Source organism: Lepidochelys kempii, chromosome 9 (genome assembly GCF_965140285.1).
Source record: "Lepidochelys kempii isolate rLepKem1 chromosome 9, rLepKem1.hap1, whole genome shotgun sequence".
Taxonomy (NCBI): Eukaryota; Metazoa; Chordata; order Testudines; family Cheloniidae; genus Lepidochelys; species Lepidochelys kempii.
The window spans coordinates 36,927,905-36,952,286 of NC_136388.1; the positions used below are offsets into that span (position 1 = coordinate 36,927,905).

General features: G+C 41.6%; 1 protein-coding gene across 1 annotated transcript in view; it reads left to right on the forward strand.

Moving 5' to 3' along the window:
* WDFY1 (WD repeat and FYVE domain containing 1) overlaps positions 1-24,382 on the forward strand; it is a 45,315-nt gene that overhangs the window by 13,467 nt on the left and 7,466 nt on the right. Inside the window, exons 3-11 of the mRNA XM_073359932.2 lie at positions 4,778-4,851; positions 6,091-6,145; positions 7,745-7,895; positions 11,773-11,885; positions 15,978-16,104; positions 18,076-18,181; positions 21,313-21,414; positions 22,606-22,736; positions 23,552-23,660. Of these exons, the coding sequence (XP_073216033.2) occupies positions 4,778-4,851; positions 6,091-6,145; positions 7,745-7,895; positions 11,773-11,885; positions 15,978-16,104; positions 18,076-18,181; positions 21,313-21,414; positions 22,606-22,736; positions 23,552-23,660 (968 nt within the window). The remainder of the gene's footprint in view (positions 1-4,777; positions 4,852-6,090; positions 6,146-7,744; positions 7,896-11,772; positions 11,886-15,977; positions 16,105-18,075; positions 18,182-21,312; positions 21,415-22,605; positions 22,737-23,551; positions 23,661-24,382) is intronic.

Below are 24,382 nucleotides of genomic sequence, written 5' to 3' on the forward strand. Positions count from 1 at the left end.
TAACAAATCTTAATTACAGGCTGAGCTGAACTAACCACTGAACTTGTGCATCAGCATCATTTTTTCTCAACCATTAATTTTTTAAAATAAATTTTGGGGTAGTCATGAAGGTCAAGAGGACTGGAAAAAGCTAATATTTTTGACAAAAATTGGGTTGTAAATTAGGATCCAGGAAACTGTAGGCTAGTTAGACCGACATCAGTCCCAGGCAAAATCCCAGCCTTGGAAAAGCTGATCTGGGATGCAGTCAGAAAGAATTACAGGATTGTAGCACGATTAAGCTAATCAGTATGTTTTTACAGAAAAAACATCTTGTCAAATGTACTGGTTTTTGAGAGTTTGGTTGATAAAGGTGGAAACATAGTATGCTTAGACTTGTAAGGCATTTGATGTATTCCCACATAACGTTCTGTTTTGGGGAGGAACCTCTTGAAGATCAATGCAGCCCGTATTGAATGGATGAATAACTAATAGCTCACAAAAAGTAATTATAAACAGGGAATAGTGATCCAGTGGAGGTGTTTCTTGTGCGGTCTGTCTGGGATCTGTTCTTGGCCCAATGCTATTCAATATCTTTGTCAATGATTTAGAAGAAAATATAAGATCATTGCTGGTAAAATTTGCAGATGACACAAATTAGTGGAATGGTAAATGATGGGAACAGGTTAGTTACAGGACCTGAATCATTCGGTGGGCTTATTTGAACATGCATTTTAATGTTGCCAAATGTAAGGTCATACATCTAGGAGCAAAGAATATAGGTCACACTTGTAAGATTGGGGACTGTATCCTAAAAGCAGTGAGACTCTAAAAGGTTTAGGGGTCATAGAACACAACCAGTTGAAAATGAGCTTCCAGTATGATGGTGTAGCTAAGGGGATGAATGTGATCGTAGGATGTATAAGAGGGATAATATCAAGAAGGATTCGAGAGGTGGTATTATCTCTGCATATGGCATTAGTGAGACCATTACTGGAATGCTGTGTCCAGTTCTGGTGTCAACAGTTTTTAAAAAGGATGTTGAAAAACCGTGTAGGTTCAGCAAAGAGCTACAAGAATGAATCAGGCAGGGTGGATTTGATTTAAATCATGATTTTAAATCACTAGTCAGACTCGATTTAATCATGCATTTCTACATAAAAGTGCATTCTTGTTGGTTGTTATAACCTTAATACATATTCTTCACAACTCAGATGTAAGTTTCATTTTTAGAAGGTACACACTGTACATTTTTAAAATAGTTTAGTTTGAAAACTTTTCAGGTTAGTTTTACAGCTGTATCAGAAGATGAATGATTGTTTGGTTATTTCATTTACCAAAGGTAATTGAAGCAGATATTTATGAAGTCATTGGGAGGTGAACTATCTCCAATTCAACAAGTTAATTATTAATATTTGGAGGATTTTCTTGCCATGCTGAATTAGGAGGAGAGAGGTAAGGGAGTGACTCTGTGTACACAAATTTGCAGAGGGACAATAGGATTGAGGTCTGTTATTTCTCACCTCTATATTTTATTTATTTAAAAACATTTTTGTTATTAACAAGCATGTTATCTCTGGAGACACAAATCCACAGTTTGAGAACCGCAAAACTAAGCATCTGATGGTATCTTCTAGACCAGGGGTCTGCAACCTATGGCACGCGTGCCAAAGATGGCACGCGAGCTGATTTTTTTCTTTTCTTTTTTTCTTTTTTTTTAATGGCACGCTGCTGCCTGCCAGGTCCCAGCCGCCAGCCCTGCTAAGCCCGTTGTCGCACTCAGGCCGGGACCCCGGCAGGCAGCAGCGTGCCATTAAAAATCCTGCCCGCCCTGGCCAGGTCTTCTCCGTGTCCCCCTTCCCCCCACCTTGCGGGGGCAGGGTGAAGAAGCTTGGTTCTGCCAGCTGCTGCTGCAGGGCAGGCAAGCTCCCCCTCCACCGCTGTGCTGGCTTCCTGCCCCTCCTCTTCTCCCTCCCTGCTGCTGATCAGCTGATGGCCCTTGCGAGGGAGGGAGCAGAGCCGCAGCGCGCTCTGGGGAGGAGGCAGAGAAGAGGTGGGGACAGGGCCTTGGGGAAGGGGGGTGGAATCAGGGCATATCCCCTCCAGCCCGCTGCCGTGAGCCGCTCTGGGCAGGAGGCTGGGACCATCCCCAGCCCTCTGCCCTGACCCCTGCCATGACCCCAGCTTTGACTCCTGCACCCTCCTCACACACCCCACCAGCCCTCTGCCCTGACCCTGGTACCCCCACAACCCCAGCCTTGACTCCAGCACCCCCACAAATACCCAGCGCCACCATGTCCTGATTCCTGCACCCTCCTCACACATACCCAGCCCCCCCATGCCATGACCCTCCCCCATTCTTATCCCCACCCTGAGCACCAAATGGGAGCTCCTGCACCCCTCTGCCAGGTAAGCACTCCACACCTAAACCTCCTGCCCCAACCCTGAGCCACCTACCTCATACTAACTCCTGGCCAGATCCTACACCCCAACCCCCAGCCTGCTTCTTCACCCCCAGCCCTGTGCTCAGTGCACTCCCACCCTCAGCTCAGTGCAGAGAGAGAGGAAGAGAATGGGCTAGAAGCAGGGAGAAGGTAGGTACCCACTCTGTGTGGGCAGGGCCGGGATCCCAGACCAGCAGCGGGCTGAGCAGTGCCGGCAGCCGGGACCCTGGCTGGCAGGAGCTGGCAGACGGAACCCCAGACCAGCAGTGGGCTGAGCCACTCAGCCCATTGCCGGTCTGGGGTCCCAGTCCCTGGCCCCGCTCAGCCCGCTGCCAGTCTGGGGTTCTGGCTGCCAGCTCCTTGCTGGTCTGGGGTCCTGGCAGCAGGCCCCGCTCAGCCTGCTGCCGGCCTACGTGAACGGAACCCCAGGCTGGCAGCGGGCTGAGCGGGGTGGTGGCGTAAGATCAGGATTTTAATTTTAAATGAAGCTGCTTAAACATTTTGAAAAACCTTGTTTACTTTACATACTGACAATAGTTAGTTATATAATATATAGACTTATAGAGAGAGACCTTTTTAAAAACGGTTAAAATGTATTACTGGCACATGAAACCTTAAATTAGAGAGAATAAATGAAGACTCAGCACACCACTTCTGAAAGGTTGTCAACCCCTGTTTTAGGCTGAGCACTTAGTCCCATTGGGTAGATAGAAAGATTAACCTAAATTTATACAGAAGCCCCTAGAACCCCATAAAATTGAGTACCTAATCCATGAACTATTGGAACTCATTTACAAAACTTTTCTTAAACATTATGTGAATATATTGTCTCATACTATAGAATTAGAATTTATAATCCCTATTCCATGATGAGTTATCTTTGAGTTATAATGTATCTTAATTAAAACTATCTTTAGGTACGTTTTTTTCCTCAAAGCACTTTATCAAAAAAAATCTGATTTTAAAAAAAAAAAAATTAAATCATTTTTATTCACCCTGGATTCAGGGTCTGGAAAACAAACCTTCTAATGAGACTCTAAAAAAGCTCTATCTATGTAATTTATCCAAGAGCAGTTTAAGGAGGTGATGTGATCATAGTCTACAAGTGCCTATGTGGGAAAGAGATTTGATAGCTTTTTTATCTAGCAGAAAAAGACATGAGATCCAGTGGGTTGGAAGCTGAAGCTAAACACATTCAGACTAGAAATAAGGTCCTCATTTCACAGTGCGTGTAACTAACCAATGGAACAATTTGGTTAGCAATTATGTGGATTCCCCATCTCTTGAAATCAAGACTAGATAGTCTAAAAGACTTACTGTAGCTCAAACAGAAGGTTTAGGCTTGATACAGAAATTACTGGGTGAGGTTCTTTGTCCTGTGTTATGCAAGAGATCCAATTAGATTATTGGAATGGTCTTGTCTAGCATTATGTATCAAAGGAAACTGGAAAAAGAATCATTAACTTTAAGTTGTGTTAGATGTGCAAAGAAATATCTGCCAAGGTATTAGAGGAAAAGCAGTAAATCAGAGCCTCTCCCCCACAAAAAGATGTGGCTAGTGTTGCGAAAGATTAATCATTTTGGTGATGTAGAATTTGTGATGAAATGATTTGTCACCCTTATTTATTTTTGCATTAAATTTTATTACTCTTTCATTGTCTGTCTTGTAGCTCGGTTCACCACATTCTCACTAAGTACGTCTAAAGACATTCTTCCCTTTTTTGAAGTTTCTTCTGGTTTTGTAATGGGCTCTCAGAATAGACTGCATATAATCAGATGAGAGAGAATCTTTTTGCAAGGCTGCCAACAGAATCACAAAATATAATTGTTTACCACAACAGATGTGCAAGGTTTGAAATGCATGGTCGGACACGAGGTTAACATGCGATCAAATATTATTTCTGCCCTGAAGTCTGCCGCCTCTAGCAGTACCTTATGCCAACTCAAGAAAGGTCCTGAATAGTTGCTCTGGTATGCAGTTCAAAGACTTTGAACTTGAGATAACATAGCAAGCTTCGCTTTTAGATGTCAGCTTCTGTGTATGAACTCTTCAAGCCAGATTTTCAGTCCTGGTCAAATTCCATTTGTTCATTCCAGTTTGTGGCTGGAATTAATGGGGTGTGTTTCCTTTACAGCACTACTATACCTTGCTGTAGCCTAGCAACAGGGAGTTAAATCTTTCAAACAAAACAAAGACACACACAATAAAATAAGACCATCTCTTCAGTTGGAGCCTGACTGTGAATCTGTTTATCAAAACCAGGCATCTTCCTTCCTAGAGGCCAAAAACATTCAGTGTTAATTGTGATATGATATGTACTTTAACAATTGTCTTGTGATGGTCTTCTTGGCAGCTCCTTGTTCAGCTATGTCTTATCATCATGACAGCAGAAGAATATTTGTAGGCCAGGATAATGGTGCCATTATGGTAAGTTTTTGCTGCTGCAGTTTCTTTTAAGAACACAAGTTAATTGTGAAGCTTCTTTGGTAGTGGCTGAATAATTGCAGACTTGACTGAATTGTCCATGAGCAGTATATATAGCCAGCCCTTTATTTTATACTTAAATCAAGCTATAGAATAACTGAAAACTGTTTGCATGTTTTAGGGAAGTAATCTCAGTTTCCTTGCTGTGGGGCTTTGTGTCCTTGTGTTTGATTCTAGTCCGTAGTTCTTGCACACCTAGCTCTATGGCATTAGTGTTCAGCCCTTTCTCTGTCCTTTGTGTGGGTCACCCAATCATGCATCCCTCACCTCATTCCTTGGTGCAGAGGCTACATCCTTCCTTGTCTCTCCTGTTTTCTTGTCGTGTTTTACACTCTTGTTTTTCCCCCTTTGTTGCCACATGTACTTTCTCCCACAAAAAATGTTGCAGAGAGCAACCCTCTGTTACAAACAAGGGGAGAAAAGGGTGGCGGGAACACACAACTAATCTCAGAGAAGGGATGAAAACTTGTGACTGCCGAAAGCTTCACTTCCATAAGAAATCCGTAAAAATACAAGGTGATGCAGGTTAGGGTAACTGTTAATACCTGATGAAATTTCTCCTTTTTTCCTTCCAACACATTGTCTTTGGTCGACTTGATTCCGAATGCAAATCCTCTGTTGAAAAGATGAGTGATTCATCTTCATGCAGCTGATACAAATAAATCTGCACTTTAATCTGTGATCAGCGTGGTACTGAGTGTAGTATCTGCCAGCCTGTGGCTTCCAAGGGTTGGTCTCCACTAGAAAATTAGATTGACCCAGCTATGTTGTTCAGGGGTGTGTAAAATCCACACCCCTGAGTCACATGGTTTAGCCAACCTAAGTCCCTGTGTGTACGCACTATGTTGATGGAGGAATTCTTCCACCAACATAGCTACTGCCTCTTGGGAAGTGAATTAACTACAACGATGGGAGAACCCCTTTCTTTGCTGCAGTAAGTGTCTATACTGAAGTGCTTCAGTGGTGCAGCTGTATTGTTTCAAGTGTAGACAGGCCCCGAGGACAAACCTATCTTTTTGTAGCGGGATAGGTGGTTGTTGGCTGCCAACTTAAGTCTGTTGCTTATATGAGGTTATTCCTGTGTTCTTGGTGGTAAAGATTTTCCTCAGTCAGTCTGATTCCCATTTCAACCTGAGAGGATGTGCCGTTTTACTTCATCTAACTGTGTTTCCTTGATATTAGGAATTCCATATCTCAGAAGACTTCAATAAGATGAACTTTGTCAAGACGTACCCAGGTAATACAGCATGGGGTCTTCACTAATGTGTTTACTTCGCAGATGAGATTTTTAAAACATTCGATACATTGGGAGGCACCTTCATAATTGAGCCTAGACATTGACTCTAACTTTAATAGTAGGAAAGATATCGGTAAATTACTTGTAATTACCTTTTAATCAAAATAGGATCAATTCGTGTAGCCCAAGTATAGGATTTTAGAATGTTTAACGTCTAAAATTATTTTTTGGCCATAGTCTTACTGCAAAGCTGCTGGCTTCATTGTGATATAGTTGGCTATGGAGAACATTCCTTCTGAAAAGCTTTACATTCAGAACCAATATAAAGAAAACAAAACACTCTGACGGTCTGACCCAAATCTTTTAGAAGTTTGTGAGTGGGAGGTGGTTGCAGTGTGAAGGTCATCACAGGTGGGAGCTAGGAATCCCCAAAGGATGGAGAGTAGGAGCTGTATTAAAACCTCACATAACTGTAAGGTAATGTGCTGAATGTCTCTAACTCTGGTTATATTGTTCAGCACTGATCAGTGGTTATACATTTGTGGATGCTTTAATCTGCAGATGACTTTCTAAAGGGGGGAAAACTGATGCAGTACTGGTGTCTGATATAAGGAGAGGGGGAAATTCTGCTCTTTAAAAACAGTTTGGTGGTATAGTCCTAATAGAGGGTAGTACTTACGTAGGTGCAATAATTAGGCCAAAATGCCTGTTAGTAAACACTGGGACTCTTGGGTCTTAGTTGAGGTAGTAAGAACTGAGTAGTACAGTAAGAATTGAAATCATACAAGATCCCCATTCATTAGGTATTTCTGGCAGAAGAGGGGACTACTGTATTAAAACTAATGTAGATGAAAGATACAAGGTTCTTTCCAAGCATTATTTAGTATTCCTTCTAAAGAATGTACAGCCAAATTCAGTCACTTCTATTCCACGGTTATTAATTAATAACTTGACGATGTACAGAAGACTTTGTACTGACGGCTAAAAATATAGGAAAACAAAATACAGCTTGTCTTATGACTTCCTATCATCCTCTAATGGAAAAGGGTGCTCTTGTTTAAAAGAGACCTTGTTTTTAAAAGCTACAAAAGCCCCTTTATCCTAAAAGCAGATGACTTTACATTTCAGTCCAAAAGAAGTATATCTAATACACCCTCCCCCTATATTCTTTCTTCCATTTCTGTCTCCTCTACATCTTCTTTCTTAAATGATCTCAGCACTGTACAGAGTGCTCTCACTGGAGTTGAGTTGCCAGCATGCCCTCAAAGGAGAGGGACCCTCACATTTCTATGTGAGGGAAATCACTAAATGAAAGGACAATTCAAATGAGCTGACTTCTTTTTCTGACCTGCCCGATTCATTAAAGGCCAATCACTGAGATGGAAAATGCAAAATAAATTGAGAACTTTGCTAACCTTATCAAACTTTGGGGCTGCAGTAAGTGTGACAGAGAAAGTAAAATTCTTTCTTCTGGCAATTACTTCCCCCCCCCCCCGCCGCCGCCAAACACTTTCAACCTGTGTTTCTAACTGTGTAACTGAAGATTTGATTGAAATACTTCTGTCTGAAGTGCTTAGATCCTTTCCTTTATTTCCACAGCTCATCAGAATCGGGTGTCGGCTGTCATTTTCTGCCTGGCAGCAGAGTGGGTTATCAGTACTGGCCATGACAAGTGTGTCAGCTGGATGTGCACCAGGAGTGGGAATATGCTGGGAAGACATTACTTCACCTCTTGGGCTTCATGTTTACAGTATCCATCAAAAATGATCACGTTACTAACAAATCACAAGACAAAATTTTATCATTACAAAATCCACTGCAGTATAGTTAGCATAGAAAGTATTAAATAACTAATACTAAACTACACTTGGCAAAATTCAGTCGCATCTTGTGATGCTGTATCTTTTTTTTATTTTTCAGTGTATTTTTTCACTTATTTGAATTTAGAGTTCGCAATCTACAATGGCTCCCCCGGTTAATAGTATGATTCTACTGTTCAGATTCTCTAAAATGCATAGCTTCTAGCTTACAAAATTACAAGAATACATCTTAAAGATACTGAAACTTCTGTTCTTCGGTTTCTCTCCACAGCACGTATATAACTTGCTATCCTGTTTATCCAGGTCATTCTTCTGTCAAAGAAAAATTTTTAATTAAAAAGACAATCTACAAATGCTCATATGATTGTTGGCCTCCTATACACATTTAAAAATTGGGATTAGACTGAATTGTTAGTAATTAAACAGAAACAGGTAGCTTATATGGTATGCAGATTTGATTTAAGAAGATGGAAATAGCATGGCATCTTATGCACTGAAGGCACACAACTTAAGTATCTTATCCAGAAATTTAATACACAAAGTATGAACGTTGTCGGCATCTGCTATGTCTCTCCAAATTGAGGCATAGTGTAAGTCGACCTCTATTAGGTTGATTTACAGCCACTGCAGTGGTGCATGTCCAAACTACCCTTTTTGTGTCAGTGGTGCATGTGCTAACCAGGAGCGCTTCCACTGACTTAAGAAGGGGAAAGTGGAGAGCTGAGAGACTGGACTCTCGTCTCCTTTGGTAGCTCCCTGCCAGGACCCCAGCTTCTCCACCGGCTCCCGGTGTGCTGCCCCTTCACTCCCTCGCCCCATTGCCCACAGGGAGTGGAGGAAGTTTTCAGCTGTGAAATTGACAAGGCTTCCAGGCTCCTGCTGGGGTGCTGTGGGGGCAGCTGTAAAATTGACAAGACAGCCAACAGCCAATGTAAAGGACGTAAGTGTCTTCATAGACACTGTGCCGACATAAGCCTTTCCCCTCTCGTGGAGGTGGAGTAGTTATGTCGGTATAGTAGTGCACTTACATCGGCGGGAGGAAGGCTGTAGTGTAGACACTGATATAATTAGGTTGACATAAGCCAGTGGCTCTCACTTTTTTACTGGTGACCCCTTTCACATAGCAAGCCTCTGAGTGTGACCCCCTCCTTATAAATTAAAAACACTTGTTAATATATTTAACACCATTATAAATGCTGGAGGCAAAGTGGGGTTTGGGGTGGAGGTTGACAGCTCGTGACCCACCATGTAATAACATCATGACCCCCTGAGGGGTCGAGAACCCCTGACATAAGCTGTCTTATGTCAACCTAACTGTGTAGTGTAGACCAGCCCACAATCTATATCCCAGAATAAATCTTACAAGAGATATATATTGTATGGGGTGTAGTTATCTACCCATCAGCCCTTACGTAGCCCCTTTCATTAGGGCTATTTCATGTCCTATTAATATGTGCCATATTTTCGACAATCAATTCAGATTTAGCTAGTCAGAACATAGAGATAAAAAAGAATGAACTAGTTGATCTTATGGTTCTTTCTTCCTTTCTCTCCTCCCTGTCCCGCAGTAGGATTGTTCCCTACTGTGTATTTTCTAGTCTTCTGTCTGGGTCAGCTTTAAATTCCAAAGTGACAAGGCCCACTGCTTCCCTTGGAAGCCTGTTCCTCTGCTTAGTGGATTTTGTTGTTGGAAAGCTTTTCGTGACCTTAAGCCTTAAGGTTTCCTCTCATTACTCCTAATGATAGGCCATTGTGCTGTACTTAGTGACTCTTCTCTCTGCAATTGCAGACTGATGTGCCAATTTCCTTTGCCAAACTACATATCTTTTTATCCTACTAAATCTGTCAGTTCCTCCAGCTTCGTGATCATGTTTGTCTGATTTCTTCTAGACTCACTCCATTTTGTCTGTTACAAGGTTCAAGGAATGAAATGCTTAGGTGGGAACATAATTCATAAGCTGCATAGCCAGAGCTGTTTATAAATGGGGTCTAATATCTCTTAATGTGATGCCTGTGTATCATTGGCTTAAACTAAAGTGCATCTTTTTTGCTGCTTAATACTGCAAGCTTGTGTTGGATTTCTTGTCGTTGGATATTTTAACATTCCTGGTTTTGTTCCTTTTATTGAATAGGTGTGTCCAGTTGTGGGGCAAGGCCGGAAGCAGGGGAGATGAAGGGGCAGGGCCCAAGCTGGAAGGGAAGAGGCGGGGCCAGAGCCTCTCCTCTTCTGGCAATGCTGTCTGGTGCAGCACGCAGTGGCTGCACTCTCCCAGGCAGCCTCTGGCCACGCTGCTTGCCTGGGACAGCCCAGGCAGTGTGGCCGGAGGCTGCCTGGGAGATTGCATTAGTGGCTCCACACATGCCAGGGGGACGGGAGCAGAGCTCCCCCTCCCCCTGCTAGGTAATGCGAGATGGGGAAGGGGACGGGGAGAGGTTGGGGCCCCTGGGCTGGGGGCAGAGCAGGGGGCGTCACATGGGGGGATCATGTGGTGGGGTGGGGACAGGTCACATGGGGTGGTCACGTGCCGCCCCCCCTTAGCTGGTGCCCCCTTTGTGTCCCCGCTACTAATTGCCTCACTCCTCTTTAAAAATGGTAACCCTCCAGCAGTATAGTTCCCCAAACCATGTGCCAAGGGATTAGCTCTATACCAAATAGAGAAGAATGCTTCATGCTGAATTGCCAACACTGCTTTGAAGCATGTGTGTTCTTTTGAGGTCTATGCACTGATTTGGCCTACCACACTTAACTTGCAAAACACAATACCAAAAACTGAAAGTAGCTCTGTCTTCCTACATTTGTTTTTTCTTGGCGATGCTCTGTTTCACACCAGTCTCTTCTCAGTGAGGTATGTTGACATAACAGTACAGAACTGTGCATAATAAGTGCTCATTACAAGATCTATTCACAAAACAATCCGGTGTTCTCCTCCAACCCCCGAGTTCTCATCCATAAGCATCCAGTGGAAACTCTGGTCACTAACTAATCCTTAATCATTTCAGTGAATATCTGGAACAGATTGCTCCTAGGAAAGGGGGAAATTTAGAATACTTTGTTTTTAACAGAATGTTTTCTTTAGCTTTCCATGGCATGGCCTTTTATTTTCCATGGCAGTCTCTGGTTTTGTACAGTGCCACACAAAGGGCCTTTAATCCTGATTAGGGCGATATAAAGTACTACTGGAATACAAATAATGCAAATAGGAGGTCAGTAGATACCTGCCATGGAAGGTAGGGCTAATTAGAATTTCCAGGTACTCTAATCCTGAGACACAGCTCTGGCTTCCCTTAGGCCCTTCCGTAGCAACAAGACTCTCTTATTTTCCCCCCTTTCCTTGACTGAAGTAAACGAGTAATTTCTGATCCTGTTTGTCATTAAATCTGAATATAAGGTACCTTACATAGGCAAGACTCAGTTCCATGAGTTCTTCTGCACTTTCAGGTAAGTAAAAAGTGGATTATTGATCTGTGTCTAAACAAGTCTCCAGTCTAGTTCATAAAATATTTTGGCACCTCTTGAGTTTCAGGAACATCCTTAATTGAAGGTTCAATTATTCTTGCACTTTTTAAACTTCTGGTGAAAGCAAAGCTGAATATTTTTTTTAACGTTGTTTCTTTGTTTACAGGTTTGTACTACATCAGCACTCTAGTATTTATGTTTATGGGACACTAACGATCTTTTCAGTATGGTTTTTGTTGGTTGTTGCTTTAACCGGTTTGTTTTTTAGTCATGCTGGCAGAGTATTCTTGCTGTAAAGAGAAGCAAGTGAGACTGAAAACAGTTGGTGGTGTTCCTTGACTTATGTTCAGATATGACATTGAAACCCAGCATGCCTTCGTTGGGGACTATTCTGGACAGATCACACTGCTGAAGCTTGAACAGAACACTTGCACGGTTATCACAACGCTCAAAGGTCATGAAGGTAAACTAACTTTCCCCCTTCACTTCCCTGGCTAATTCAGTCTCTGGTAATACAACTTTCTGTCAGCAGAAGATGGGAAATGTAATCAAGAGCAGGTTCTTACCTAAGCTCTCGAGTTCATTGCCTGTCACCACTTTCTGAACAAAGCTTTCTCCATACAGAGAAGTTTTCAATAAAACTCATACGTCTTAAATTAGCAGGATATTTAAGTAGCTAAGAACTCTGCTTGTTTCATAGGGAACTCTGGGCTATGGTTCATATGGGAACTCTGCTGTGAATGACATTGCCATCATCCTAGGCACCAATTATAGAACATGAGCTTCAAAGTAACTGCCTTAAATGGTGCATGTATATATGCCTAGCCCATCTTACAAAATGGCCCACCTTACAAAATGTCAGCCTATATTCACTAACATGTAAAGGAATGGCTCCATCTTAGTGTCTAGAATGTTACCACTTTAAGGCAGTGTGTCTTGTACTTGTTTGTATAGCGATCAACATTGCTATCACCGCATGCTTTAATCAAATGTAAGAAAACTTTGCAAAGCTGTCTAGAGGAGTTTGTAAATTATGGGATAAATTCTCAAGTTCATGCACTGGACATGCATTTCATATCATAAGGTGTTGGTAGAATCACATAGGGCCTGTGTATTGAGTAAAAACTAATTCTTGTAACCTGATGTATGGCACAATATGTGCAGTGTTAGGTTTTGGCTCAGTTTTGCCTGACCCAGTTCTATTTAAGATGTATAGATATTATGGTGATGGTTGATGTAGATTCTTAGGTGTTTATCTAGGGTGTGCTTCAGGGTGAGGTTATTGAGGCAGGGGTATGCTGAAAGGAATAACTAAAGTGACTTGCTTTTTCATGACCTCATATGACTTAGAATCCAGAATAGCAATTTATCGGCCTGCTGTATTAACAATGCTGATCTATTGGGTCTCAAGGCTGTGGTCCTGTGGAAAATGCCAGTTTCTGCTTACCTTGTTGCTGGCTGTAAATGTTAGTTGGTAAAGGTTTGTTTGGTTTGTTTGGTTTGTTTGGTTTGTTTGGTTTGTTTGGTTTGTTTGGTTTGTTTGGTTTGTTTGGTTTTTGTCTGTCTGTCTAATACTGAATGGGCTTCTGCAATGCAGATCACCATGACCATGAAGTGAAACAATACAAAGATATCTTTGATAAACTTTGGTGGAGGAGTCAAAACAGAAAACGGGGAAGTTCCCCTCCCCCCACCCCCCATATTTAGGACAGAATAATAGCAATTGGGTTGTGCTTGCTGGAACAGTGTGAAAATAAGATAATTATTTTACAGAATTCTTTGCCTGGGCTTTCCTTATATTGATCTCAAGCTAAATAAGTGACATTTGAATTAACACTGCTACTTAATGAGTGTAGTGTGAATTAGTCTATTGTATTCTGTTGATCTAATACTTAGAATTCAGTGAGCTATAAAATATTAAATCAAAGCAGATTTTTCAAGTGTCCTTTTTCATGTAGCTTTGTATGTCATATAAACAGATGACTTGGTGCCACACTGAATTGTTCTTACCGCTCATGTTCCCTCCGTGGGTCTGCTATTGCTGAGGTCTTGTCAACTTGAGTTTCAACAGTTTAATTACATTGGTTTAAAAATCATCCCTTTTAATTAAACTGGTCAAAGCCCAGATGGGACTCTTTTTTTGCTTCAAGAGTGGTTTATTTCAGCTTACCATAATGGAAAGAAAACTGGCTTAAACCAAAATAAGTGTCCACACAGCCTTTTGTATTGATTTAAAACAACACCTTTAGTTAAACTGGTACAACTTGTGTGGACAAGGCCTGAGAACTTTCACAAAATGCTTATATTTAATAATGAATCTTGTTGCTCTGTAAGACGGGGTCCCATGTCCAGGAGACCTCAAAGGTGGCTGCTTTAACTAAGCTTTGTTTCTTTATCCTCATTTCCTCCTTACAACTCTTTGGCAATTCACTACAATTGAATAGCAGATATGCACCAAAACAGCATGTTGGCTTTCAAAGTGGTCTGTCTGGGAATGAGTACTTATTACTTTTCTTAATATCCATGAAAATGTTTCCAAAGGGATCCTGGTTTAAAAATAAATAAATCCTGTTCAGCCCTGCAGCAACCAAACAAATCTTATTGCTATTAATTATAAAAGCCAGAAAGGAGAGGCTTGATTTGAGGCTGTAATTAATTAAAACAAGATGAATATCAATTGAGCTAGTGACCGAAAAGATGCCACTTGAACTATGGAAAGATGCTCTATAAAAGTACACATTCCTAAAGGAAGGAATAGAATATTGCATCCAGTAACTTGATGATGTAAAGCAGTCCTTATTGATCTTTCAGAAAGTCCAGTTTTGTTGAAGGTTTAAAACAGGGATGGACAAACTTTTTGGCCCGAGGGCCACATCTGAGTATGGATATTGTATGGCAGGCCATGAATGCTGACTAAATTGGGAGCTGGTGTGCAGGACTGGGTAAGGGCTATGGCTGTAGGTACGGGCTCTGGGTTAGGGCCAGAAATGAGGAGTTCAGGGTGCGGGAGGGAGCTCTGGACTGCGGCAGGTGATTGTGGTTTGGGGGGTGGGGGGAAGTGAGGGCTCCGGCTGTGGGCTGCAGTCTCTGGGGATGAGGGATTTCGGGTTCAAGAGGGTGCTCCGGGCTGGGACCGAGGGGTTTGGAGGGTGGGAGGGGGATTGAGGTTGGGGTGGGGGGTTGAGGTCCTGGAGGAGGTCAGGAGGTGCAGGTTCCAGGCGGCACTTACCAGAAGCAACAGCATGTTCTCCTCCGGTTCCTACATGGAGGCATGGCCAGGCAGCTCTGCATGCTGCCCCATCCGCAGGCACCACGTCTGCAGCTCCCATTGGCTGTGGTTCCCGGCCAATGGGAGCTGCAGAGCCAGTGCTTGGGGAGGGAGAAGCATGCGGAGCCCCCTGGCTGCCCTACGTGTAGGAGCTGGAGGGTGAACACTGCTTCCGGGAGCTGCATGGAGCAGGGCTAGCTCCCGACCCTGCTCCCTGGCTGGAGCTCGAAGGTTTGATGGGCTGGATGCAGCCCACGAGCTGTAGTTTTCCCACCGCTGGTTTAATATGTGTCACCCGCTGAATAGTGTCATTCTACTCCTTTCATTTTTTTGGATGAGACGGTGGTGGCCTAATGTAGTACCATGCATTTTGTGTTCAGTAATTACAAAGCCAGTGTGTTAAACTGAAGGGCTCTTTAATAAGGAGTATAAAACACATACAAGAATATCTTTGTAAAAAACAATGGAGCACATACATTTTGCCCTGCAATATGTCTGTCCTGTGACTGATAGTTTCTCACTGCCATTAAAATATTTGGAATAAACTGTCAGAGCACAACTGTATTCAGAGCTAATTATGTAAGAGGTCAGTGTATGATGACTGAGATCATTTGTATTCCTCTCAACTGCCAGTTTTATGCATTATTGTCTTGTTAAAGTATTGGTGTTATGAACGAATTGCTGCCTGCTCTATTCAGTTGTCACAGTGGCTATGTTCACCTTACAAAGAGCCCAGTAAGAATGGCATTAAACACAATTTGTTAGGCTGCTGATGCATATACTTGAGAAAGCTGTTAACCTAATTCATAGCTCATCTGTCATTGTTAGAAAACCCAACTCATTGCTTAGCATCTTATCTTGTTCTTTATTAGATGTTAGTATTTAAATTTCTTTCAAACAAAAATGGCTTTATGTGAAAACCTGAACTTTCCTATGCTCAAATAAATTGGTTAGTCTCTAAGGTGCCACAAGTACTCCTTTTCTTTTTGCGAATACAGACTAACACGGCTGTTACTCTGAAACCTTTCATGAACAATGAGCATTTTAGAAATATGCATTAGTTCTACCAAACCAAATTATCCCATTGCTCACCATCCTTTGTCTTTTGAAGTTTGATTGTCCAACTAATGATAGTTCAGTGACTTTAAACTGTTAGGCTGCGAGTTTCTTTACTAACTCTCACCTTTGATCTAACAGAAGCATGAATGAAGAGCTGTGAATGAGCTCCAAAGCTTCTCTCCTAGTCCAATAAAAGAGATTACTTCACCCAATTTTTTTTTTTTAAAGGAAGTGTTGCTTCCCTGTGGTGGGATCCTGTTCAACGGCTACTCTTCTCTGGAGCATCCGATCACAGCATTATCCTGTGGGATATTGGTGGAAGGAAAGGCCGAACACTGTTGCTTCAGGGCCATCAGTATGTAGCAGTGACTTCCTGTTTTATTTTTTTCCAAATACTTAACTAGTTTGTGGGGTTGTAGAAAGACTAAATGTGACAAGCTCCCAAGTATTGTGAATAATAACTAGACAAGATAGCATATTTCAGGGCATTCTCTTAAGACAGTGATGCATGGGAACTGTGGGGAACAAATGTCAGAGCAGCATTACTGTCATAAGGGGCCTTTTTGTTCTCTTGGCTATGACTTAAATGTGGGAAGTAATGAGATCAGAGAATAAATATAGTTCACAGAATAAAGAGATGGGTGAAAATACTATGACTACCCTTGTTTGCAGTGTTGTAGCTGTGTTCCATCTAATATTGTAAGGTTTTGCTGCATGGAGGTCAAATCCCACTGCTATAATGTACCCTTCATTAAGATGCTTGTGCAGGAAGGGGGTGGAAATGTATAATGACATCCGCATAGTAGCGTGTGTATATATAGAATCCTTTGTTCTATTGCTGCTTCTTCATCTTAGACACTAGTCATGAAATCACAGAATTATTTTACTGGCATAGTTAGTATTTTTAAAGTACCTATGCTGACTTCTCACAAGTGCACATGAATTCCCACTCTTCTGTGCATTGACATGCAACTGTTCATTTTTACATATTGGCTACAATAGTGTAATTTGACACCTACGTGACTGGAAGACCTTCCACTGCTTCTTTCACTCCTCCTCCATGTATCCTGTTGGGAAGATTGTGTGTATCAGCTATTAGTTTTTTCCTGTCTAATCTCACACTGGACAGAAGGTGGCGGAATTTTTACAAAGTGTGGGAAATATCATTCCATTTCAAAAGCAGTCTTTTTTTCTTTCTGAACTAAAAACTGAATTTTCACTGTTTTGCAAGCTGTGACTAAAAGTGAGGAGATCCACAACAGATTTCCGTTCTGGACAGCTATATCAAAAACAGATTCTTGTTTTTCTGTAAGTCAGTTTTCTTCCTTGAAGAAAGTCAATATTCACACAGCGAGTGAACACCATACTTAAAGGAAACAGGAACTTGTGGGGGGAAAGAGATTAAGAAATTGAATCACAATAACTAGGCTTGACAGGATTAGATTTTTATTGGTAAACGTCAGTAAACGCCAATTTCCACTACATGCGCGCAAACAAGGAAAAAATACTTCCATCAATAATAATCAAAACTTACAGGGAAGCAGCATTTTTTGTACTTTGTCTGAAAACTATTTAGTTTGATTTAAAGATATTTATCTCATTTATTTGACGTGATTTTGACAATTTGTTTTAACTGTTAAAAGTTTATAACTTTTTGAATCCACATCTACTGTTGTTAATTTATTCTAACCACCCTGTGGTCTGACTCCTCCATAATTTCCTGCAACTAAAAAAACTTAAATAGATGAAAATAAATATCAATCTTTTAAATTGAATTCTGCCAACCCTAACAACTCATACATCAGCAAAAGGGTTTCCAGTAGAATCTTTAAGGACATAATTCCTTGATGGCTATTTTCTCACAATTGTCTCCTGATAATTTGGTGTTCTGTTGCGTTCCAAGTGTGGATGAAGAAGGGGCGTATTTGCAGTTCTGCTCAGTTCAGACACCTGTCACCTGAGATGCATTCCGTTTGTTAGGCTTCACTAGCAAAACACTGACATGATGCTGTATCTTCAGCTTACAGGTCAAATGAGCTGCTTCCTATGCTAACACTTTGTTCTATCGCAGCTACTTCAGTGCTGAAATCACACTTGGCAATGAGGGTACCAAGTCCAGCTTCTAAACTTTGATTCTCCGTTTCAAGCACTTTAGGTTACTACTTAGTGGTCTTGCTTTAAAATAGTTCTACGGCTGACAGTGCCTGGTTACTGACATTGTTTTCAGCTTTCCAGGTGACTCTTAAAAATTCAAACCCAGACCTGTTAGGGATGTTGCTTTTGCTTAATTGTTTGGAAGAATTAATAGTGGCCACTTCATTTCCAGTGACAAGGTGCAGGCCATTTGTTACATCCAGCTCACGCGGCAACTGATCTCATGTTCAGCTGATGGAGGAATTGCTGTTTGGAATATGGATATCAGCAGAGAAGAGGTAAGCACATGTGCTAGATCAGAGGATCTGGTACTACCGCTTTGTGAACTCTGCAATGGCTATGCTTTCCAGCTTATTCTGTCATCCTAGATCAGGGCACCCCAAATTAACCAAGCATTGGTAACTGTCCAGGAATCGGCGTTCAGTGCCTCAGCTTCCATGAAAAGTATCAGATTACCATAAAGATAAAGGCAGTGACAAAGTCCACGAAGACCCTTGAGATTTGTTCAGTGCAAGTCTGGCCATGTGGACAAAGGTGAAGCTTTGCATGTTGAAACCTCAACTCCCCCAGACCACACTTCCATATTAAAGACAAGGATGGACCACATAATAGATCTCTGCCATGCTTGACCTAAAGGTACAGCCTCTTCACATCTGTTCTCGTTAATATAATTGGAAAGAATCCTGTAGGGTACTACAGGAGGCAACTCCCTAATGCAGACTGTATTGAATTCCCTGTAGGATTATGCAGACTTGACAAAATATTTGCTTTGAGTTATCTCAGTAAAATGGTATTGTAGTTTAGCCCTTCCCCTCTCTCCTCAAAAAGGATATTAAAAGTATAGAAGTCATTCACGGAGTAGCCAGATTTTAAAGAGCCCTTGATCACTAAATAAAAGTGACATAAAATGAAGTATTGTTTATGCATGGCTTGAGACCTGTTCTGTGTTACATGTTCCTTAGTGTATTGTGAAATAAAGTGCTATAGAAAAATCTGTGTAGCCTGTGAAGATGTAGTTTCTTGCCACCAGTACACTAATGCTGTCAGGCCAACCAAAAATGGCTTGGTGATAGACTGCTCTTACTGCTTTTTCTCAGTTCTGTCTCTGCACACCCTGTTTTTCTTTGTAAGGGATCTTCAAAGCCACAAGCACTGTTGTCTTCATTATACATATTGTGGTACCACCTAGGAGCCCATGTTGGACCAGAACCCCATGGTGCTAGGTGCTGTGCAAAGGGAACAAATAAGAGACTGCTGCTGAGTGCTAAACAAAGGGCTTGCCTACACCATGTGATGTAGTCTGACATCAGCATGCATGAGAGCACTTCTAAGGTCCACACAAGCCAGTTAGGTCACGGCATGCTGGTGCACAGTAGAATCTACACCTCCAGCTGGTGTGCACTAACGCACAGCATAGACAAACCCATAGATTCCTTTTTCTCCTCCAGAATCTGTTAACTAGTTTAGGATTGGTGTAGGGCCATGTCTACACTACCACTTTTCTCAGTATAATTTTTCACTCATGGGTGTGGGGGGAAAAAAAACCACACACCGAGCGATATAAGTTACATTGACAAAAGAACACTGTTCACACTGGCGATGTTGGCGGAAGAGCTTCTCCTGCCAACATAGCTACAGCTGCTTGTAGAGGTGGGGTTTTTTATGTCAGTGGGAGAGCTCTCTTGCATTGGCATAGAGCGGATATATGAGCGATCTTACAGCGGCGCAGCTGCATCGGTACAGCTGTGCCACTGTAAGCTCGCTAGTGTAGACATAGGCGTAGTCATTACGTGGTGCTGTAATAGAGCTGAATACACTGCCTTTGAAAATTCCTCTAGAGCAGTGAGGAGATGATTTTTATGGAGCTTGTTTTTTTGTTTACCAAGTTAAAGAACAAAGTATGGACTAGACAAAATCTTCATGCACTAGAGCTTTTTAGACCCTTGTTGGCAGCATGGTGAGGAAATTCCCAAAACTAGCAGCATAGATTTTTAGTGGGAGTTTGGATTAAACTTTGGTAGTTTTTAATAATGTATTATCCGTTGGTTTGTACTGTACTTCTGTAATGGCTTATCTATTTTCTGCCATTAAATAGAGATTGAGAAATGAGAAACAGAAGCCACTGAACCAATAGTGGGAACCCAAATGGGCAGGAGATGAAAACAATGGCCCCTGAAACTGTCATCACATCATTATTGAAATGGAGACAGTCTTTCATTTTCAATATTCACTCACTCTTAATTGACTTGTTGTCCATCAAGAATTTGCTACTCTTTTACTGATGCATCTATTTTAGGAAGGTCCACCAATGTGATGGAAAAAGGAATGTTAATGGATGTCACTTACTGTGTAGTCTATTGAGAGAGAGCATTATGGAATGTGGAGAGACTGAATCAGCAGTCAGTGTGGGTAGTCATGGTTATTCTGAAATTTGAGATGGGAAGTGATTCATCACAGAACAATAATATGCCCAAGAGAATAGAAAAAGAGACAAGTGCAATACTGCAGTGGTGTGAAATTTAAGGGCGTTAAACTAACCTTGAAATAGCTTTCAGGGTATATGGTCCTTATCAGATGCATGGGAATATTTACCCAACACATAAGGAGGTGCCCTAGAACTATTCTGTATCATCCCACAAAAGTACCTTACTAAAAAATGCAAGTATTAACTTCAGAGTTATGCTTTGAATACTCTGCTATAGCACACTAATATCTGAGAATGTTAGTACTACTTAGCATATCTATATCTCGCATCATCCAGAGAGCCCAATATAGTCAAGCATTATTTCCGGATAAGGAAGCAGAGGCATGTGTATACTTAGAGTGAGGGCAAAGGGTTGGGGGTTGCAGCTGATAAGTTTTCTTAATTGCTTCAAATGCTACAGCCCCAGGAAAAGGACATGATGAGAATGACAGCTTCTGAGGGAGTAATTGATTCACTGTAGAGTTTCTGTATCTTAGATTACTTTGTAGCCATTCTGAATCGTCCTGGCAGCAAGACCCGGGGGTCTACAACCCCAGCAGCAATCCAGTAATTCAGATGCATCTTAGCAGGTTTTCTCATTAGGGCAGGAACAAGAAATGCTGTGGGGTAAAAACTGTGAGAGAAGAGCATAAAGATCTTTGTAACAGATAACTATAATTATGACTGCCTTCTGCACACAGTTCAGCACTGAATTCTCAAGTTGCTTTTAGAGTGTGGCCAACTTTCGCACTGAATGTGAAGCAATTCAGATTTTCTTGTGTATTGTTTGTAATGTCCATAGCTGATAGAGGGGGCTTCTCTTGAAATGTATTTAAATTTCACTATATATCTTCATTTGAAAACAAAAATGAAAACCCGAGCTGTTCATAACCTTGCTGATTTTGAACATGTGCTAAGAGTATTTATTTCTCCCTCCCCCACTAGGCTCCTCAGTGGTTAGAAAGTGATTCTTGTCAGAAATGTGAACAGCCTTTCTTCTGGAATATAAAGCAGATGTGGGACACAAAGACACTAGGGTTGAGACAGGTGAGGATGTGGTTGTAAATCATTCATGGTGCTGTTCATTGTGTAAAGAATTTGGTGTCAGTGGTGTTCTAGCTTTATACCTGACTTGCTGTTCAGCACTTCTAAACTTCATCTCCAATCCGTTTTTGAAAAGGAAAAAATGAGTAGAAAGACATACTATAAAGCAGCAGAGGTCATTGGCGTCTGCGTTGCCAGCAAAGTGTTGTGAATCAGGAAATTTCAACTTGGTGCTGAGAAGTTACCAAGTACAGTGGAAAAAAAGCATTAAATTGGGTTGTCCTGTGTGGGAATAATGGGGTTTAAAAAAAGTAAAACCTGTTTTGCGCACAAGTGTGCATGTAAGAAAGAGCTACAGTTAGTAAATACTGAATGCACAAAATGGCCTACAATCTTATACTGGCAAATTACTACCAAAATGTCAGCCTTAAATTGAGCACCTTACGGTGTGCTGAAGCACTAATGGCCTTGCCCTCCTTCAGTTACGCCAGAGTGTGAATCTCTTGTAAATGTTGAAAGGAACTTTCACCTCCTGAATGTTCCAGGAGAAATCCACTCATGCTCATGCCCCTCTTCCCTCTCCCCTCTTCCCTCTCCCCCCCCCCCCCCAACCCTTGATGATAGTGAAGGCAAGAGTGTAAAGAACATCTTTCATTTTGTAAGGCACTTTCCCTCAGATCCCTTGGAGAAAAGGGATGTAGAGCAGGGGATCTCAAACTGGGGGTTGAGATGGTAATTACATGTAATTACCATCTCAAACTGGGGGTCATGAGGTAATTACATGGCGGGGGGTGGGGTTGTGATCTGTCAGCCTCCACCCCAAACCCTGCTTTGCCTCGAGCATTTATAATGATGTTAAATTAAAAAAAACAAAAACACTTTTTTGTATGTTTATGGGGAGGGGGGTCACACTTAGAGGGTTGCTGTGTGAAAGGATTCACCAGTACAAAAGTATGAGAACCACTGTGTAGAGTATATGGGTAAAATCCTGTCTCTATTGGAAGTCAGTGGCAAAATTCCCTGGGGCTGGCATATAACCCAGGGATTCTTGGTCCTTGGTTACAACTGGTTTTGAAAGGTAACTATCATAGGATGTTACATAATTTCTTTGGTCATCCCTCCTGATGATTTGGGAGTTCTCAAGTAGCGCTTCGTGTCCTGAAATGTCCATCTTATTTTAATTCTTCTTTGAAGCATCACTGCAGAAAATGTGGTCAAGCAGTGTGTGGCAAGTGCAGCACTAAGCGGTCCAGCTACCCAATCATGGGCTTTGAGTTCCAGGTCCGTGTCTGTGACTCTTGCTTTGAGTCAATCAAAGATGAAGAGTGAGTATGCTTAAAGATCTGATGTTGTTCCATTACTGACTTTATACACTAAAGGCTGAAACTTTTGGAGGAACCTAACTGGTAGCTTTTAAGTTCTCTGGTTACAATTCTGGCAGCTCTGGCTCCATCTGTTTGTAATCAGCCTTTTTATTAAATGTCAGAAACTACATACCATGTTTATAATCAATATGTAAATAAGGAACTCTTACTTATGTATCCGATACCTTCAAGTTCTAATGTGCAGCCTTCTCACAGGAAAGAATATACATAAGTTACCAGCGTGGAAATATTATTGACCTCTGTCTTTCACAAGGCAGCAAACATTGATGCCTCACAGTCAGGTTAACTTGCTTGTATTACATTGGTGGTTCTTTTGGGGCTTCTTTGCACACATTTTGAAGGGGAGGGGGGTGAGGAGAAGAGGGGCAGCAGCCACTTGCTTAATCTAGTAGCCAATACAGCTGGAAGAAAAGTTGAGAAGCTTGTTGGAAAGTAGACTTTACAGCTGTTAAATGTTAGAAGTAAAGAACTGTATTCTCTACCATGTTCCTGTTTTCCTTTGTGTTGTGTTTTGAGGGACTTCCAAATATCAAGTGGGAGCCCAGGTAAGCATGTGTCACTCCTATAATTCAGTGTACTCTGGGCAGAGCTTACTGATTATTTCATTGTCATGTAGGTAGGCGATGTTGTCAGGTCTAACTTATTAGCTTTTCAGAAATTTCCCTGTAAATGCTTTATTTTGTATTGCTGCAATGACGCCATCCAGTTTTAATGTCTAATAGATGGTTTTTATTTAAGCTGTTTTCTTTTACTAGTCGTACTTCCCTGGCAACCTTTCATGAAGGAAAACACAACATTTCCCACATGTCTATGGACATTTCTAGGGGACTAATGGTGACCTGTGGAAGTGATCGGATTGTGAAGGTAGGATTTCTCTTCTCTGCAGGTTATATAACTTGCTTTTTTACTTTGGGTTTTACAATATTAAATAGCTTATGCATCAGTTAAGGTGACACTTTCTTTTGCCTTTCCTAATGGTTGCAAACACTTAATCAAGCTGGCAGTTTGATGCTTTGTGAACAGGAAGAGTTAAGCTTGAGTCAAAAACTTAGCAGTACTTGATTATTGTAGTGAAGGACAAAGACTTTCTAATAATCGATTCCACTACTACTGTCATTCAGCCTCTATATGGTGAATATGCCGGAAATCCCCATGAATTAAAAGGACTGTATAGTTTGAGTAACAGTGTCTGTAAAGCACCATACATTAAGGAGATATTTGGTCCCTGCTCCCAAGGAATCTGAAATCAAAGGGTTCTGTGGTGCAAAACAATCCTATTGAAGCTCAATGGGGAACTACTCAGGTCGCTGAGGTTTGAAGGACTTTCCCTAAATTATATGATAGTTCGTTTGTGTTACACATGGTCCAAGTATGAAGTTTCTACAGGTAACTGGGCTCTTCACAAACCCCAAGAGGGATGGATGTGCCTTATTCAGAGTTCCCTATAATCGGTGACCTCCTAGAGATCATCCAGTCTCTTAGTGAAACTGTTTTCAGACGCGTACTAATCTGATTAAGATATTAAATTAACTGCCATTTAGAGTCTGAGGCTTCCAAATGAGAAACTTAATCTGAGCTATCTCTTG